Source organism: Symphalangus syndactylus, chromosome 20 (genome assembly GCF_028878055.3).
Source record: "Symphalangus syndactylus isolate Jambi chromosome 20, NHGRI_mSymSyn1-v2.1_pri, whole genome shotgun sequence".
Lineage (NCBI taxonomy): Eukaryota > Metazoa > Chordata > Mammalia > Primates > Hylobatidae > Symphalangus > Symphalangus syndactylus.
Window position 1 is genome coordinate 65,368,974 of NC_072442.2, and position 17,881 is coordinate 65,386,854.

The window sequence follows — 17,881 nt, forward strand, 5'->3', positions numbered from 1 at the left end:
TCTTAATTTTTTTTTAAGAGAGAAAGTCTCACTCTGTCACCCAGGCTGGAGTGCAGTGGTGCAATCATGGCTCACTGCTTCCTGGAACTCATGGGCTCCAGCAATCCTCCTGCCTCAGCCTCCTGACTAGGTGGGACTATAGGCACACGCCACCGTGCCTGGCTAATTTCTTTGACTTTTCTCTAGAGACAGGGTCCACCCATGTTTCCCAGGCTGGTCTGACTTCTAGACTCAAGTGAACCTGAACCTCCCGCCTCGACCTCTCAAATTGCTGGGATTACAGGTGTGAGCCACCACACCCAGCCTTAATTTCTTATGTGCCATGCTACTACAAAACGTCATTATTAGGGGCAGCAGGATGGAAGGTGTAGGAGGACGCTGTAGTGCCTTTACAATATTTCTTTTTTTTTTTTTTTTTTGAGACAGAGTCTCGCTCTGTCGCCCAGGCTGGAGTGCAGTGGCGCAATCTCGTCTCACTGCAAGCTCCGCCTCCCGGGTTCACGCCATTCTCCTGCCTCAGCCTCTCTGAGTAGCTGGGACTACAGGCACCCCCCACCACGCCCGGCTAATTTTTTTGTATTTTTAGTAGAGACGGGGTTTCACCGTGGTCTTGATCTCTTGACCTCGTGATCCGCCCGCCTCAGCCTCCCAAAGTGCTGGGATTACAAGCGTGAGCCACCGCGCCCGGCACACCCGGCTAATTTTTTGTATTTTTAGTAGAGACGGGGTTTCACCGTGGTCTCGATCTCCTGACCTCGTGATCCGCCCGCCTCAGCCTCCCAAAGTGCTGGGATTACAAGCGTGAGCCACCGCGCCCGGCACACCCGGCTAATTTTTTGTATTTTTAGTAGAGACGGGGTTTCACTGAGGTCTCGATCTCCTGACCTCGTGATCCACCCGCCTCGGCCTCCCAAAGTGCTGGGATTACAAGCATGAGCCACCACGCCCGGCCTGCCTTTACAATATTGCTGTATATCTAAAATCATTTCAACAGGAAACATTGATTTCCAGACGTGAAGGTGGTTCTCCTTCCATGAGTTTAAAGTACAAAGGCAGGCTCATGGTGTCATCAAAACCTTCACGTTTTGAAATAAATGTTTCCTGTTGAAATGATTTTAGATATACAGAAATATTGTAAAGGCACTACAGCGTCCTCCTGCACCTTCCATCCAACTTCCCCTCATAATGACTTTTTTAAATTTTATTTTTATTTTATTTATTTATTTATTTTTGCACACAAAACAATAAACATTTTCTAAAACTACATACTAACAAAAAGATGCATATCAAACATATTAGGAAGGTTGCACATGGGAAGACGGGGAATAGAAATGGGGGGTGGGAATTAAAGAAAATAAATGAGAGAGGGACTTTGTATGGATCAATGATAATAACTCAATCCTCTATTTGACAAAGAAGAAGGAGAAGGAAGAGGAAGAAAAAGAAAGTGGGATAAAGGATTAGAAAGGGAGGAAAATAGAAAAAATTAGAGTATGACTCCAGGGTAGACCTGTTTTGTTGTCGCTTGGTTCGTTGGTTGGTTTGACAGTTGTGTTTTTCATATGTTTCGCCATGTTGGCCAGGCTGGTCTCGAGCTCCTAGCCTCAAGTGATCAACCCGCCTCAGCCTCCCAGAGTACTGGGACTACAGGCGTGAGCCACCACATCCAGCCCCCACATTGCTTCTGGCCTCTGTGGTAGACCTCCCAGACGGGGAGGCTGGGCAGAGGCGCTCCCCACATCCCAGACGGGGCGGCCAGGCAGAGGTGCTCCTCACTTCCCAGACGGGGCGGCCGGGCAGAGGCGCTCCTCACTTCCCAGATGGGGCGGCTGCGCAGAGGCGCTCCTCACTTCCCAGACGGGGCGGCCGGGCAGAGGTGCTCCTCACTTCTTCACAGACGGGGCGGCCGGGCATAGACGCTCCTCACTTCCTAGATGGGGTGGCGGCCGGGCAGAGGGGCTCCTCACTTCCCAGACGGGGCGGCCAGGCAGAGACGCTCCTCACTTCCTAGACGGGGTGGCGGCCCGGCAGAGGGGCTCCTCACTTCCTAGACGGGGTGGTGGCCCGGCAGAGACGCTCCTCACTTCCTAGACGGGGTGGCGGCCCGGCAGAGGCGCTCCTCACTTCTTCAACAGACGGGGCGGCCGGGCATAGACGCTCCTCACTTCCTAGATGGGGTGGCGGCCCAGCAGAGGGGCTCTTCACTTCCCAGACGGGGCGGCCGGGCAGAGGTGCTCCTCACTTCCCAGATGGGGCGGCCGGGCAGAGGTGCTCCTCACTTCCTAGACGGGGGGGCGGCCGGACAGAGGTGCTCCTCACTTCCCAGATGGGGCGGCCGGGCAGAGGTGCTCCTCACTTCCTAGACGGGGGGGCGGCCGGGCAGAGGGGCTCCTCACTTACCAGACGGGGTGGCGGCCGGGCAGATGCTGCAATCCCAGCACCCTGGGAGGCCAAGGCAGGCGGCTGGGAGGCGGAGGCTGCAGCGAGCCAAGACCACGTCACCGCACTCCAGCCCGGGCCACACCGAGCCTCCTTCTGCAGTCCCAGCACCTCGGGAGGCCGAGGCGGGCAGAGCAGTGGAGGTCAGGAGCTGGAGACCAGCCTGGCCGACATGGCGAAACGGCGCCTCCAGCCAAAGGAGAAAAAGCAGGGAGGGGTGGTGGCGCGCGGCGGCAATCCCAGGCAGCGCGCAGGCCAGGGCAGGAGAATCACGGGAGCCGGACGCAGGGAGTCTGCAGCGAGCCCAGTTTACTCCAGCCGGGGCCACAGAGGGAGGCAGGGAGGGAGGGAAGGAAGGACGGAAGGGAGGGAGGAAGGAAAGGAGGGAAGGAGGGAGGGGAAGGAAGCCCTAATGACGTTTTGTAGTAGCATGGCACATAAGAAATTCAGGCCGGGTGTGGTGGCTCACACCTGTAATCCCAGCAATTTGAGAGGTCGAGGCGGGAGGTTCAGGTTCACTTGAGTCTAGAAGTCTGAGACCAGCCTGGGAAACACGGGTGGACCCTGTCTCTAGAGAAAAGTCCAAGAAATTAGCCAGGCACGGTGGCGTGTGCCTATAGTCCCACCTAGTCAGGAGGCTGAGGCAGGAGGATTGCTGGAGCCCATGAGTTCCAGGAAGCAGTGAGCCATGATTGCACCACTGCACTCCAGCCTGGGTGACAGAGTGAGACTTTATCTCTTAAAAAAAAATTGAGAGATGTAACATGAGTACAATCCTATTAACTAAATAATAAGGCCCTGAGGTGGGAGTGCACTGCTCCTCGTCCCTAGCTGCGAAGGAGGTGTCCTGGTCGGAATCAGTGCTGGGTGCACTGCAGGGCCCGGAAGTCCATGCCCACATTGTTCAGTTCGGCGAGAGCCAATCTCACTCCCTCGGCAGAGTGTTCAGCCTGCCAGCAGGTGGCCAGCTGGTCCTCCTGGGATATGGCACGGACCCAGCAGCTCTGTTCGAAATCATAATGGGGGAACCAAGGGCCCCCTACATCCAGGTCCATCGGGAGACGAGGCATGGAGTTCCACTGCAGGAATCTCCAGGAACCCTGAGGTCCTCCCTGAGCCAGGGCCGGGCTGGGCACACCCTGAGTGCCCACAGGGTAGCTGTCTTCCCGGACAGCCCCACCAGGACAGGGTGTGGAAGAATGAGGTGCCCGTGGCGGGAAAGCTGACCAAATGGGCCGCTGGAACCGGGCTGGTGGGCCTGGAGGGGCCTGCCTGTCCCCCTTGCAGAAGGTCTTCCCGCCACGTGAAGCCAGCACAGGCCCGGGTGCCGAGGACCCTTGCTCGGCTTTGGCTGAAAGGAAAGCAGATGTGGTCAGCGTCTCCAGGGAGCCCATGCAGGCCTTTCCGGGCTGGGCCCCACCTGCCTGCGTCTCTGTAGTCCTCGGGGTCTCCGTGTGGCCCCCGTGGCCTGACACTGAGGACAAGCCTGTAGTCTGCTGATCCCAGAGGGAGGGGTATGCGCTCCCTGGCATGGGGAAGCTGTCGTGGCATGGCGGGTGGCTCCTGGGACTGCCCCCAGGGTTGGGACTGGCTGTGGGTTTCCTTCCACACACATTCGTCCAAGGGCTGTTGGGCCTGGGATACGGCCCCCAGTCAGAACTCAGGTGGGAGGGTCCTTGGAAGTCACCCAGCCCCTTGCCACCTCACATGGGGACCCGTCTCTGCAGTGGGTTTTTGGGCCCGGACGTGGGTCACCCTCTGCCCTCCTGGGCTGCCCAGTCCATGCCAGGACTGACTGTTCCCACATCGGGCTGAATTCTTGGCTCTGGCTCTGGGCCCGGAGTCCCGCCTGTGCCCTCTCCCTGAATGCTCTGGGGGTCAGGGGCCCCCAATTCCCTTGTCTCCCTGGCTCAAGGCTTGTTGTCCTGGCAACCTTGGAGGAGCGTGCAGGAGTGAGGGGCCTCTGCTGCTCTCTGAGGCTGTGGGTGCTGGCAGGGAGAGGCGGGGTCTCCCACAAATGGGTCTGGCTCCTCTAGTAACTTTGAGGGCCCTGTGAGGGGGAGAGCCAGACACCGTGGAAAGTGGGGGGGGGCTCGAGGGAGGGTCTTGCCCACATCCCCCTCCTGCGTACACAACACTTCCAGTACACAGGCACTGAGTGCCTGCCCTGAGGACCGGTGGGCCTCCTGTACTTTCTTAGAGTCCAGGAGGAAGAGGAGGAAGAAAAGGTGAAGAGGAAGGCCCAGGTAGTAGGGTTGCAGGTCCCGGGCCCTCCCCCACTGTTGACTGCCCCAGAGGGTGACATGGGAGGGGACACGGCACTGGAGCCCACCTGAGGGTGGCAGGTCCGCTTGCTTCCTCCCTCGTTTGTTCACAGAGGCCCTGACGTGCTTGAGCACCGTGTCATCATCCCTGGCCCAGTGACGGCAGAACTGGCTCCGAAAGCACGCCCACAGGCCAGAACTGGATGTCTCCTTGAGGCGCTCTAGGGACAGGGTGGACATCAGGCCAGAAGAGTTCCCTGGGAGGGGGCCAGCCCATACCCCGTGGCCACTTCAGCCTCTCACTGGGTGGTGCTGGATCCTTTTGTGGCCACCCCCGGGGTCCAGATGTGCACAGGAGGCTGTGACTGGGGGGCGATCTGGACAGGGAAGTGCCCGCCACACTCCTGACTTTCATCTGGGTCATGTGGCGGATGGGCTCGCTGTCACAGTGCCCTTCCCGGCCCACCTGGCCAGACCTCCCTCTGAGCCAGAACAGGGGATCGTGAGGACAGTGTGAGGAAGCTGCCTTCGGGCCAGTCGGGGTCTGACCCCGGGGCTCCCCAGGCCCCATTAGGCACACGTAGACTTACTCTTCTGCACCTCGAACGCAATGGTGGTCATGGGCATCCGTGCTTGTTTTCCTTGTAGCAGGTACACGTCCCACAGGCGCAGGGTCAGCCCGAGAGAGATCTGTGGAGACAGCAGGCGTGGGAGAACCTGGCCCTTCCAGGCTGGGACTGGTGGCTCGAGATGTGCCCATTGGGGTTTCAGTCCCCAGAGTCAGTGGCCTTCCCCATGAGCGTCGCCTGGGCCCTCCAGGACGCTGGATCAGGCAAGGTCTTGCAGCTCCTCATGGGGGGCACTCATATGAGTGGAGATGTGGCTCCTGGAGAGAGGGGCCTGCCCAGCGCTTGAGGCTTCCCTGAGCCCTCTCGAGTCGGGTCCTGGCGCAGTCTGCCCATGAGGCTGGGCCTGAGCCCCAGCCATTGCCCTGGGATGACCCCTCTTAGGCAGAGGGTTTTGCTTGCGTGTCCTTCGGGGACCCGCCTGAGCCTCCTGTGGGCTGGGGTGAACCAGACTGCCGGACTGAGGAAGCAGGGCACTGCAGGGCAACGAGGGTCCCTGAGCCAGGGTCTCCCTATGCCACCTTACCTTCATTAACATCCGGAGAAGCCAGCCTAACGAGAAACACTGCCCGCATAGACCAGCGTCTATGTCCTGGTCCTGATGGGAGCAACAGAGGTGCTCAGGCCACTGGGCTGCCCTAAAAACCTCCCTCTTCCAGGGCCTCTGAAGAACCTATGCCTAGTGCAGAACACTGGGCAGTGTCCAGGGCTCCCCGCCACACCGTCCCCTTCCCGCACTCTCGGTGGACACACTGCCCTTTGCCCTGCTCTGCGGGAGCTGGGGCCCCATCCCTGTGCCTCTGTCTCCTCCAGGGCAGGAAAGGAAACCAACTCCCAGCCCATGCAGAACCCGGCATCCCAGGTCAGGCCCTGGCTGGGACTCAGCCAGTCACCAGCCCCACGAGGGGCTCCAGCCCCCCTGCTCCTCCAGCCCCACGGGATGCAGGGCCTCTGGGGAAGAGCCGAGGGGACCATAAACTCACCAGATGCCACATGGTCTTGGGTTGTGACGTGGGTACCACATGCTCCTGATGGTCTTGGAGCCCCTGGACTGTCCCGCCATTTGGGCTGTGGAATCCTGAGAAGCCCCCAGCCCATCATGAAATCAGAGACTTCTCCCAAGATGTGGAGCCATCAGCTGCAAGAGCTGGACAGCTTGAGAGGCTCCCAAACCTGAAGACCTCCCACCCTCCCATCTGGTGACCCCACCATGCGGCCTTTACCCTGGGGAGGTGGGGCGGGAACATCCCCTGGAGCCTGGCTGGAGGTTCCCCTGGAGGCCTCCTGGGCCAGGGTGCAAAAAGGGCAAGGCTGACTGTGAGGTCACAATAGGGTGGCCAGAACAGCGTGGGTACTGGGCTTCCTGGTCATCTCCTGGAAGTGGGGTCGGGCCAGGGGACACGGGATGGGGAGATGCTGCCACCTGGGCTTGCTCGGCCCATTCGTGTGCACCAAGGGCAGCGGGAGCCCTGGCAGTTGGAGGGCAGGAGGACTCTCAGGGAGGGGAGAGTCAGCTGCACAGAATCAGAGCCGGAGGGCGTGGCTCCGGGACACAGAGGGTGGCCACGGGGAGGATGAGATGCCCTCTGCTGATGGGGTTGAAAGGTGTCTGACTTGGGCTGTGGGGGGTCGGCTGCGGACTCCTGTGGGACCCTCAGCAGAGACGTCCTAAAGGCTCCCAACGAGCCGGCGACACAAGGAGAGTGCCTTGGCTGAAAGCCGAGATCACCTGGCCACGGTGGCCGTCCCCGGGTCTGGCTGCGTGAGGCCCCAGGGGCAGCTGTTCACCTACCCTGCAGGGAGTGCCTCTCACTGGCCAGCAGCTGCACCAGTGCCCAGAATGCGTCCTCCTCAGGCAGATACAGGAGGAACAAGGGGGCGATGTGGCTCAGGTTCCTGTGGTAGCCCACCTCCTGCAAGAGCCAGAGTCACCATGGAAGGACATCAGCTGGGAGGGCTGAGGTCACCTGGGAGGACTCATGTCATTGGAGAGGGCAGAGGTGACTGGACAGGCTTCCTCTGATGAAGAGGCTTCCTCAGGATGCAAATTCATTTCATGACAAGAGCCAAGTCCATCAGGCACTTCAGCACCTTGTCCAAAATGTCTCCTGAGACCACCATCCTGCGTGTGACGCTGCCAAGCTCCCAGGCTTTGGGGCAGCCCCAGGAGGAGGGCGTCATTTCTTGTTCTGAGAAGTGGTGGTCAGGCCCAGGTGACACCAGGAGTCCAGGCCCCAACTCCTTTGTGTCTCAGCTTGACCCCTTGAGACCACCCCCTTGCTTGGAGGTTTATGCCAGCGGGGAGCTGGAATCCTACCTCCTATAACCTGGTGGGTCACAAATACTAACTTTAAAAGAAGCAATGACACCCCCACCAGACACCCACTCCTGTGAATGTGGAAATACGGCCCGGGAACCTCACTGCCGGGAATACTCACCGGGTTATACTCCGCAGATGCCAGGAGGATGTAGAAGAGTTCCCGCTGCCTAGGAAACAGAGAAAGGGGGCTATGGTTTGGTTTGTGCAGACGCTGTTACTTTCACTTTGTCTACAAATCCTAACGACAAATCCCATTTCAGGTTCAGATGATTCACCAGATAAGCAGTGAGCTCTTCAGGGCCTGAGACTGTTGAAGAAATGTTTCAGTAAAATCCACATCCGTGACATGCAAATAGCCCAGTTGTAGTGAGTTGACCGATCCTTTTCACTCTGAATGATTTTTTTTTTTTTTTTTTTTTTCAGTTTGCGCACATGCCAGTTCAGTCTCTGGGTGTACAGTTCCTCCACAGTTCCAAACCAACGTGCGGAGTCTCCTGGCCACCGCTCCAGCCCCTCCTGGAGTGACTCCTTCATCCTCCAAGTCTCCAGAGTGGCCCCTATGCACCCAGCCTCTCCCCGGTTCCTCAGCCCCTGGCCACCCAGACTGCTTTTCAGTCCCTGTGGTTTGGCCTTTTCCAGAATGGCCTAGGAATGGGAATGCTACTGTGGTAGCTTATTGGGTCTGGCTTCTTTCCCTTAGCAAAATGCATCTAGGATCCACCCACGTTCGTGTGGGCATCACTGGCTCGTTCCCTTTTCTCACTGGGTCTTCTGTTTGAAGGGAGGACCAGCCTTGCTCTCCCCACGACGTGTTGAAGGCCGTCCCCGAAGGCTCGCTGTGTGAGTGACGGTGAATCAAGCAGTGAACCTGGCATGCAGGTTTCATGTGGATGTCAGTTTCCAAATCAGTGGGTTCCATATCTGTGACACCTTGGGGACACGTGGTTCAAGTCCATTGAGCTTTGTGAGCCACTGCCCAACTGGCTGCCAACGTGGCTGTGCCGTGTCATGTTCCCAGCAGACCTGGATGAGAGTTTCCAGGGCCCATAATTCTCCCAGCGTTTGGTGCTGTCAGTGTTGTCTGGGTAGGCTCATGGGCCCTCAATCCTGCCACCCTCCCGTGGGTCCTACCACGGGTCCCCGTGGGTCAGGGAGAGCACCTTTCACCATTGTGCATGATTTTCTTTGCTGTCTTCTGTCTCCTCAGGATCCTCCTGGGCTCCGGCCCCACATGTTCCAGCCTGGCCCAGGGCTTGGAAACAGGGAGGTGCTCGGTTCATGGTACCGGCTGCTCCCTGGGCCAGGAGAGCTCTTGGCAGCTCTGTCATCCCTCCTGGGTGACCCTGGCTTCTGCTCCGGGGAAGTCCCCATCCCTCTCGTTCACCCCATCTCCACTGGGACCCTGTGGCTCCCGTAGGCTTACCTGGCTCCATATCGATGCCTGAAGAAGACATGGTTCTGGAGAGTCCTGCTAACATCCCGGTCGATCTGGTGGATGTGTTCAGATGACCTCTTGCCCTTCTGCTTCACGAGCTGTAGGGCAGGGCCAAGAGAAGGAAGCAGCCTCAGAACAGATGGAAGACTCCCTGCCCCAAATGGCAGTCGGCCCACAGTCAGCACTTTGGGAAAGAAGGCTTCCTTCTGCAGAAAGCTGCTTTTTGGCTTGTTACTGAAGCCAGGGAGGGTCACCAGAGCCGAGTTTTTCTGTCTGTGGTGACTGTATCACCATCTGTGCCCAGGGTGTTCATCTGACCTTCCCCCTCACCCCACCCCCCAGGGTGGGCTTGGCGTTCCCTCCAGCTGGAGACCTGGACCCCTGACACGGCTTGTCCTGTTTGTTGTGCTCTGGCTGAGCGTACCTTGTATTTGCTGGGGTTTTTTAACTTGATTTCCTGAATGTTCAGGAGGACTGACCACGCCGGGCCCCGGATGTTCGTGGGAATTCCCTCGTATATGCGATCTACGAGCTGTGGGCAGAAAACAGTCTGGTGTCACAGGCCACGGGGTGACCCCAGTGAGGACCAGAGCCCGGGGATTCTGGGAATTGTCGGTTTTGGCCCCATGATTCCTCAGTAGAGGTGAGATCGAGCTGGGACACGGTCTCCCTTCCCAGGACTGAAAGAGTGGATGGACACTCAGAGTTGAAACTCTGATCTGAACCTTTTTCTTCCTTGGGGTCACCAGGACATCCCTAGCCTTGAACTCCAGGTGGTCCGAGCCCTAGATTCAGATTCCCTCCCAGCAAGGTGACGCTTGCACGAATAGGCAGGCAATCTGGCGACCAGGCCTGCAGTCCTCCGGGCGAGGACAGTGTGCCACCCGCCCTCTGAGAGGCTGACGGTGCCAGGCCACAGCCATGGGTGCCTGTCCCCTGTCTCTGCAGAGAGTGCTTCCGGGGGCCTCTCCCTCCACACATTACCTTTTCACTGTTCTTGTACGTCTCCCATTCGCCCAGCATCTCCAGCCACTTGCTGTTTCTCCTTGTCTCCCGCCGAATTCGCTGTCAAATGAGGAATGTTGGAGTTAGTGGAGCTGCCGGGCTTCCCAGAGCTGCCCGTGGATGCTGGGTCTTGGGCTCTGGAGCCCTGGTGGGACCCAGCTGGAAGGAGCCAGGGAAGGGCAGACCCTAAGGGCTGAGAGCCTTTGAGCAAATGAGCACCAGTGGGCTGGCTTTGGGACCCCGGGATGTGCCATCCTCGGGCCACAGACACACCAGTCTTAGGTCCCAGCCTCTCGGTGGGGTCCTGACACAAGCGGGCAGCCACCCTCAAGCCAGGACTGTGGTTCTCACTTTGGAATTGTATCAAACTGCCAAAGTTAAATCAACCTGGGGTCAGGTCTCTGCTGCCCCTCCCAGTGACAGAGTGTTGCCCTCACCCGCCACCGCCCAGGCCGGCTGCTTCCTCTGCCTCACTGACCACCCGCCCAGTCCCTACGTCCCTGGACCAGCCCCTCCATGCATCAGGCTCTTACCTTTGCCTCCCGCGCAGTCAGAGAAGGCAGCTCCATCTCACTGTAAGGCAACCCAGGCAGCGCTGAGGACCTGCACAGGGCCTGGAGCCACCCCAGCCTGGGAGCCGACCCCCAGAAAGGACTGGCTCTGTCCCTACCCAGCTCAGGGCTCAGCCCGGGAGAAGGCACAGGGAAGGGAGGACAAGGGCCTTCCTGTGGGGCTGACTCCCAGGAGGGGCAGGACCTGGGAGAAGGAGTGCGGGGACTGCCTGGCCGGGGTTACCGGGGCCCCTGGCGTGGGGGCTGGTCAGGCTGCACAATGGGGCTGCCCATCCTGGACTCGAGGTGGTGCTTACTGCTGGAGCTGAGAAAGGTCAGCCTTGAGATGGGATGGGGGCCGCCCAAGGTGGGCGACTGGGCCCTGACAGGAATCCCTCAGGGATTGGCCACATCACCCCGCCAGGGTCAAGGGAGGCTGCCCTGAGACCTGCCCGGTGTACTCTGGGTGCACCAGGGGCCCATCCCACTTGACAGCCCCAAGGCTCTTGCAGGCTCTGACCCCCCAGCATCCACCTGCCTCTCCCTGCATCTGAGCCACACACCCTGCATTTCAGAAGTGGCACGGCTCATCAGCTCCCTCCCACCCTACTTCCCCTGGGATCCGCTGTCTCTCCATCCTCTGATCCCTGAGGGATGGGCTCCAGGCTGGGCTCCTCTTACCTGGCCCCAGATCCCTTCCCAGCACCAGACCCAGGGTCTTTAGTCACAAGCCCTGCTGCCTCCCCGGCCTCACCCTGAGATGCCTAGAGCGGGGCCCTGCCCGTCTTCTCCCCCATTCTCTTAGGGCCAAGGCCCCCACTGTCCCCACACCTTTCTCCCTTCCCCATGGGGACAGTGAGGGCTGTAGCTCTAGGGAAATGGGGGAGGACAGGGGCAGGTGGGCTCTGAGAGACCTGCTGGACAACAGCCCCGAGGCTGTGGCCACAACCCTTGGATCTCACTGGGGTTGTCTCCTGGTAGACAGGGCCAGACCCTCAGGCTGCCCCGCTCCTCTTGTGCTGACTTGCCGACAGAACTGCTGAGAGCCCAGGGGCCTGACCTAGCCCAGTCTCCATTCCCACCGGCTCCCTAGATGGGCCTTGCACCTCTGGCCTAACAACAACCTCGGGCTGGACCTGCAGGGGAGCCAGGGGGGAGTTCTGACCCTGGAAAGGAGGTTGACCCGAGCTGGCGAGACATGTCCTGTGTCAGAAAGGCCTTTCTAAAAGCAAACCCATCCCTGAGCTGAGACAGATGCTTTAGGGGTGAGGGGAGCACAGAGGACTCACTGCACAATCCCAAACGGATCCATGTGTTCGAACATTCCGATGAGTACAGGCCCCTTGTCCTCTGGCAGCCCAGCTTGGTGCCCCTGTAACCCAGAGGGAGCCTTGGTGAGGGGTCCAAGGTAAAGGGTGCAAGGGCCTGGGGGTATTGGCCACCCGTCCCTGCCCTGTGCTCCTAGGGAACCCAGGACCCTTTGACCAGGGCGCACTGGAAGAGGCCTCCCTCCAAGAAGCAGACCGAACTGTACCTGTTCATATTTCCTGATGACGTCCTCTCGCTCCTGCGCCCGCCAACTATCTACATCCTCCACCACGTTCATCCTGTGAGACAAAATTGGCTAAAGGTTACACTGTACCCGACAGCTTCGGAGAACACCTGAACCGCTCCCACCGGGCTCCCAGATGCTGGTTGGTTGTGTAACCTTCATTCCACCATTGCACTCTGGTAAAAAGGGGCCAAACCCCATGGCCCACACCTCCATGGGTCTCTGCAGTCTGAAGCCGCAAGCAGGGGTGAGCATCTTCCCAAGGACTCGAGAAGAGTGGGACCTGGACAGAGAATCCCGTTTTCCCCTTATGCCATGAAACGGGCACATACCTGCCCCAGCAGGTTGAACGGTGTCCACCTGCCAAGGGTGAAGGGCCTGTGATGGGCTATTCCAGGGTTGTGGATGTGAACTGGGGTCAGGCACCAGAGGTCTCTGTACGATCAGCCTCCTGGGATACTCAGGGCCACAGAGATGCCCAGTTTCCTATGGGGAACAAGGTCTCTCCTGACTGCTCCGTTCTACCTCGCTCATCACTTGGGCTACCGTGGCCCTTCGGTCTAACCAGTGAAGCTGCTTTAGGAATAACGCCATTTGAGCGGGAGTGTGTTTGGTTTTGGGGATGAGGGATGAAAATGATCTACTGTCTCCAAAGCAGCCACTGCGCTCATGGAAACCACATCTCTCGGGGAGGGACTGTGGACTCCACCATTCTGAGCTGTCCCTATAGGAGGGGGCTTCATTTTCCTGGGTCAATGATGAAGAACAGTGGGTCCTTGCTCCTGGAGAACATCTAGATGGACCGTCCCTCCTGAGAATACTCAGGGCAAAAGGAAAGCGAGGCCAGACAGAATAAGAAATACTTGGGGAGAAGCCCAGTGCCTGGACCCCTTCGAACACAAGGGAAGATGGTCTCCCCACAGCCAGCCCTCCAGGGCTCCTTCACTTTCCACAACTGCCCAAGGGCAGAAGGCTCACCATGCCACTCCCAGACAAGGGACCGTGTGTGTCCGGTGGGTCCCACAGTGACCATCAGGACCCAGTTTAGGCCCCAGGTGTGTTCTGAGGACCCTTCCCTCCTCCCCACCCACCGTGGCATTCTGAGGTCATGGCACGCATCACAACGGGGCCTTGCCCGGGTCAGCAGGGCCCAGAGTCAGGGTCCTCCACTGCCTGGGGCATCAACATGCCTGCCTGCAATGTGTGCACGTGCGTGCACACGCGTACGTGGGTAAACACGTCTGTGCACGTGTGTGTTGCTTCTCTGGCCAGGCCCGGCTGCCCCACTCATGTGTGCACCCAGTTCCTCATCACTGTCACCCCCGAGGCCCAGGGCCAGCATCAGAGCATCCATGGGTGCTCCCTAACCTCAGTGTCTCTGCCAGGGCCAGGCTCTGCCCCATCGGGATCGGAAATCTGGGCAGATTTGGGATCTCGAGCAGGGAGGTCACAGGGTTGAGGCCTGAAGTCTAGCACGGCACACAGCAGGGCTGAGAGCAAAACCCAGGGTCATGTCTGGATTTTCGGGCCGGTTACCGCCTCTCTGACCCCAGACGTCTCACCTGTCGAATGGGTACATTCGGGAACAGCACCCACTCTACGAAGCCACCGTGAGGACAAAAGAGAAAATCATCTACACAGGCAGTGTAGAACGGGCTCCCTGTGAGTGCTCAGGGATGACCCTCCTCCTCAGTAGCTGCCCAGAGGCCAACACCGCCCATACCATAGCCACTGTCCCCAAGTCAGCCTGGAGGGAAGAGAGCAGGTCACACTCACCTGATTCTGATCAGCTGGCCTGGGTTACGTATGCCTCTCAGGGAGAAAACCTCAGGGAGAAACCAGAAAACTGGTGCTCACAAACCCCACTGCCTGTGTGTAACTGCCGGAGAACACAGAAGGCAGGCCGGAGAGCGGATAGATGCTAAGCACCAGTGGCATTCTGAGGTCATGGCACGCATCACAACGGGGCCTTGCCCGGGTCAGCAGGGACCAGAGTCAGGGTCCTCCGCTGCCTGGGGCGTCAACATGTCTGCCCGCAATGTGTTTGTGCACGTGCGTGCACACGCGTACGTGGGTAAACACGTCTGTGCACGTGTGTGTTGCTTCTCTGGCCAGGCCCGGCTGCCCCACTCGTGTGTGCACCCAGTTCCTCATCACTGTCACCCCCGAGGCCCAGGGCCGGCATCAGAGCATCCGTGGGTGCTCCCTAACCTCAGCCCTCCCCACCCAGGGTGGTCCTGGGATACACATAGGGGTGGAGGGAAGTGACTGCTGCTGTTGGATCTCAGAATACAAATGCTAATACTATTACCCAATGGTCTTTTGAGCGTCTCTAATGGTATCGCTTTTTCATTCCTGACGTTTTAACTGCGTATTTCTCTCCATGACCCTTGGCTATTCTAGCTAGAGGATCCTGTGGGGAAAGTGCCGGGCACACAGTAGGGGCTCACTCTTCTAGACACGTTATCTAAAACCTGGCTCATCTGTCCTTCCACCCAGGGCCTAGGGCATGCCAAATTCCAGGGGCCAGAAAGAGCTCGGGATAAAATGAACCTTCAAGGGGAGGGCTTTGACCTGGGCTGAGTCTGCCTGTGCCATCCAAACGGAGTCTCAAGTCCTGAGGCAGGACGTCCAGATGCCCCAGTGCAGGGCCCTCCTGATCAACACCTGCTCCCCTGTACTCATTAGCAACCTCACCCACCCGACTCTCAAAGCACACTTGGCTCTCGTATCCAGGAGCTCTGCATCTGTAGATTCAGCAACAGCAGATGGAAAATATTCAGAAAATAAATTGGATGGTTATGTTTCTATTGAACATGTGCAGACTTTGTTCTTGTCATCAGTCCCTAAAGAATACAGTATCACAACCATTTATGTAGCATCTGCATCGTATTACATATCATAAATAATCTAGTAATGGTCTAATGTCTACGGGAGGATGTGCATAGCTTATACGTAAGTACTACGCCATGTTATATCAGAGACTTGAGCATCCATGGATTTTGGCATTTCCCGGGACCCTAGAACTAATCCTCCATGGATACCAAGGGATGACAGTATACTCACTCAGGAAGGCTTCTCATTGGAGGAAGGGCCCGGTTCAGGACAGACAGGGACATCATCCCTGGACTACTGTCCATCCATCCACTCATCCATTGGCACGACCCTCTAGGACTCTCCCAATGACAGCTCTAGCAAGTGGATACAAGAAAAAAGATTGGCTCAAATGGTACAGCTTTTTGAGGTCTTGGAAGATGTTGCTCCAGTATGAGAATAGTGGGTCAGTTTTCTCCAGGATCCAGAAAGCATATCAGGCAGGCTCGGGGAGAGGAAAGGAGCACAGCCTTTCCAGCAGCCACACAGGCCTGCGGTAGGCTGGGGCTGGGGCTGGCCCTGTTTATCACTTGGGCCTCATGAGGGGAAAAGAAAGAACAGGGGGCAGAGAGGAGCATGGGGGCAGCTGGTTGCCTAAGGAGAAGGGTCTCAGGGAAGGGGTATTCGTTCGTTTTCACACTGCTATAAAGAAATACTTGAGACTAGGTAATTGATAAAGGAAAGAGGTTTAATTGACTCCCAGTTCAGGGAACTTACAACCATGGCAGAAGGCGAAGGGGAAGCAGGCACCTTCTCCACAAGGCAGCAGGAGGGAGTGAGTGGAGAACCAGGAAGTGCCCCACTTTCAAACCATCAGCTCTCCTGAGAACTCCCTCACCATCCGGGGAGCAGCAGGGGGGAAACTGTCCCCACATCCCATCCCCTCCCACCAGGTTCCTCCCTTGACACAGGAGGATTACAATTCCACATGAGATTTGGGTGGGGACACAGAGCCAAACCCGTGAGGGTCTCAGTGTATCTTGCAGCTCCCCTGGGGCTGAGGCTGAGTACAGATCTGCTGGCCCTGCTCTACAGCACGCGGGGACTCTGCCTGTGTGCCCCCATCTGCTCTTCCTGGGGATGGTGGCTGCTTCCTCAAGAGAAAGGTGGGTCTGCTCTTCTGCCCACCCCTCTCCAGGGCCTTTTGGAGCCCTGGCCACGACCTCTAGCTGGAGGAAGTCAGGAGCTCAAAGACTAGCTGGGGAGCCAGGGACACACACATGGATTATAATTAGCAGCTCTGCAAGGCTGCAAGTGATCAAGGGCAGACTGTGGGGTAGAGGAAGGAGAGAAGACTCTGGGCTTTGTTAGGTAGAAGGGCTTTCTGCAGGAGGCCAGGGCAGAGAAGCCAGCCTTATGAGGCTTTGGGAGGACCTGAAGCTGGAGATGGGATTTAATGGCTAGAGAGAAAGAGGCAGCAGGCTTGTCATGTGGGCAAATCCATGCAAGCTTGTAGAGTAATTCACCAGGCGGAGAGCTGAGGAGAGCACCCTGTTATGTTCCCTTAGCCCTGGCCTCGCTGATCGAGAAGTGTGCCAAAGACAACAAGGACTGCAGCTCCTACGGCAGCTTCAGCGACGCAGTGCTGGAACTCTTCAAGCTCACCATAGGCCTGGGTGACCTGAACATCCAGCAGAACTCCAAGTATCCCATTCTCTTTCTGTTCCTGCTCATCACCTACGTCATCCTCACCTTCGTTCTGCTCCTCAACATGCTCATTGCTCTGATGGGCGAGACTGTGGAGAACGTCTCCAAGGAGAGTGAGCGTATCTGGCGCCTGCAGGTGAGTCTAGGTGGAGACCCCAGTGTGGGGGCCTCCATGCGACTCAGCTCAGCACATGGTCATTGACTACTGTCAGCACCAGTGAGTCTAAGGTGAGGCCTGAGAATCTGCACAGGCTCCTCAGTGTGTGGCCAGGTTTGAGGAGGCCTTAGCCCAGGTTCTTTGAGCGTAGAGTCTAGGAAGTGTGGCTGTGCAACAGCATGCGTAGAAAACCTCAGGCTTCTGGGGGTGCTCTGCTCAGGGTTGACAGTGTGATGTGTGGATGTTGAAGTTTGACCTTAGGTTGCATTAAGAGGAGTACAGTGTCTAGGACAATGGAGGTGACAGCTCTGCTGTATTCCATCCTGGCCTGAACACTTCTTACGTGCTGAGGAAACCAATGCATAGGATGGGTCCAGAGGTGGTAACCAGGTTTGGGAGAGGACTGGAGACTGCCTCTTATGAAATGGTTGTTGGTGGCCGGGCATGGTGGCTCACCCCTGTATTCTTAGCACTTTGGAAGGCCGAAGTGGGTGGATCACCTGAGGTCAAGAGTTCGACACCAGCTTGGCCAACGTGGTGAAACCTCATCTCTACTAAAAATACAAAAACTAGCCAGGTGTGGTAGTACGTGCCTGTAATCCCAGCTACTGGGGAGGCTGAGGCAGGAGAATCGCTTGAACCCCGGGGGTGGAGGTTGCAGTGAGACGAGATCGTGCCATTGCACTCCAGCCTGGGTGACAGAGCAAAAACTCTGTCTCAAAGAAAAGAAAAAAAAAAAGAAATGCTTATTGAAAAAGGTGAGCGTGCTTTGGATATCTGCAGAAGAACCTGTGAAAGACGGAGCAGATCCCTTCTGTGGTCCGGAAGGTAGATGTACATGGGAATACTACAGGGAGAAAAGCTTTGATGTCACACATGGAAGTTTCTCACTATTAAGGCCCTCCTTTTTTTTTTTTTTTTTTTTTTTTTGAGACAGGGTCTTGCTCTGTTGCCTAGGCTGGAGTGCAGTGGCACGATATCAGCTGACTGCAACCTCTGCCTCCCAGGCTC

General features: G+C 57.6%; 1 protein-coding gene across 2 annotated transcripts in view; it reads right to left on the reverse strand.

Moving 5' to 3' along the window:
• Positions 1 to 276: 276 nt before the first annotated feature.
• LOC134735284 (TBC1 domain family member 3G-like) overlaps positions 277 to 17,881 on the reverse strand; it is a 35,827-nt gene continuing 18,222 nt past the window's right edge. The window contains exons 6-19 of one of the 2 annotated variants that reach the window (XM_063629662.1): positions 15,259 to 15,383; positions 12,175 to 12,247; positions 11,930 to 12,012; positions 10,623 to 10,662; positions 10,069 to 10,149; positions 9,509 to 9,616; positions 9,073 to 9,182; positions 7,768 to 7,816; positions 7,122 to 7,242; positions 6,313 to 6,407; positions 5,294 to 5,393; positions 4,772 to 4,924; positions 3,352 to 3,790; positions 277 to 3,311 (exon numbers count right to left, since the gene is read on the reverse strand). In XM_063629662.1, the coding sequence (XP_063485732.1) occupies positions 3,179 to 3,311; positions 3,352 to 3,790; positions 4,772 to 4,924; positions 5,294 to 5,393; positions 6,313 to 6,407; positions 7,122 to 7,242; positions 7,768 to 7,816; positions 9,073 to 9,182; positions 9,509 to 9,616; positions 10,069 to 10,149; positions 10,623 to 10,662; positions 11,930 to 12,012; positions 12,175 to 12,247; positions 15,259 to 15,383 (1,710 nt within the window). In that variant the 3' untranslated portion in view covers positions 277 to 3,178. Of the gene's footprint in view, positions 3,791 to 4,771; positions 4,925 to 5,293; positions 5,394 to 5,855; positions 5,928 to 6,312; positions 6,408 to 7,121; positions 7,243 to 7,767; positions 7,817 to 9,072; positions 9,183 to 9,508; positions 9,617 to 10,068; positions 10,150 to 10,622; positions 10,663 to 11,929; positions 12,013 to 12,174; positions 12,248 to 15,258; positions 15,384 to 17,881 lie in introns of both variants that reach the window. The other variant, XM_063629661.1, reaches the window with a different exon arrangement.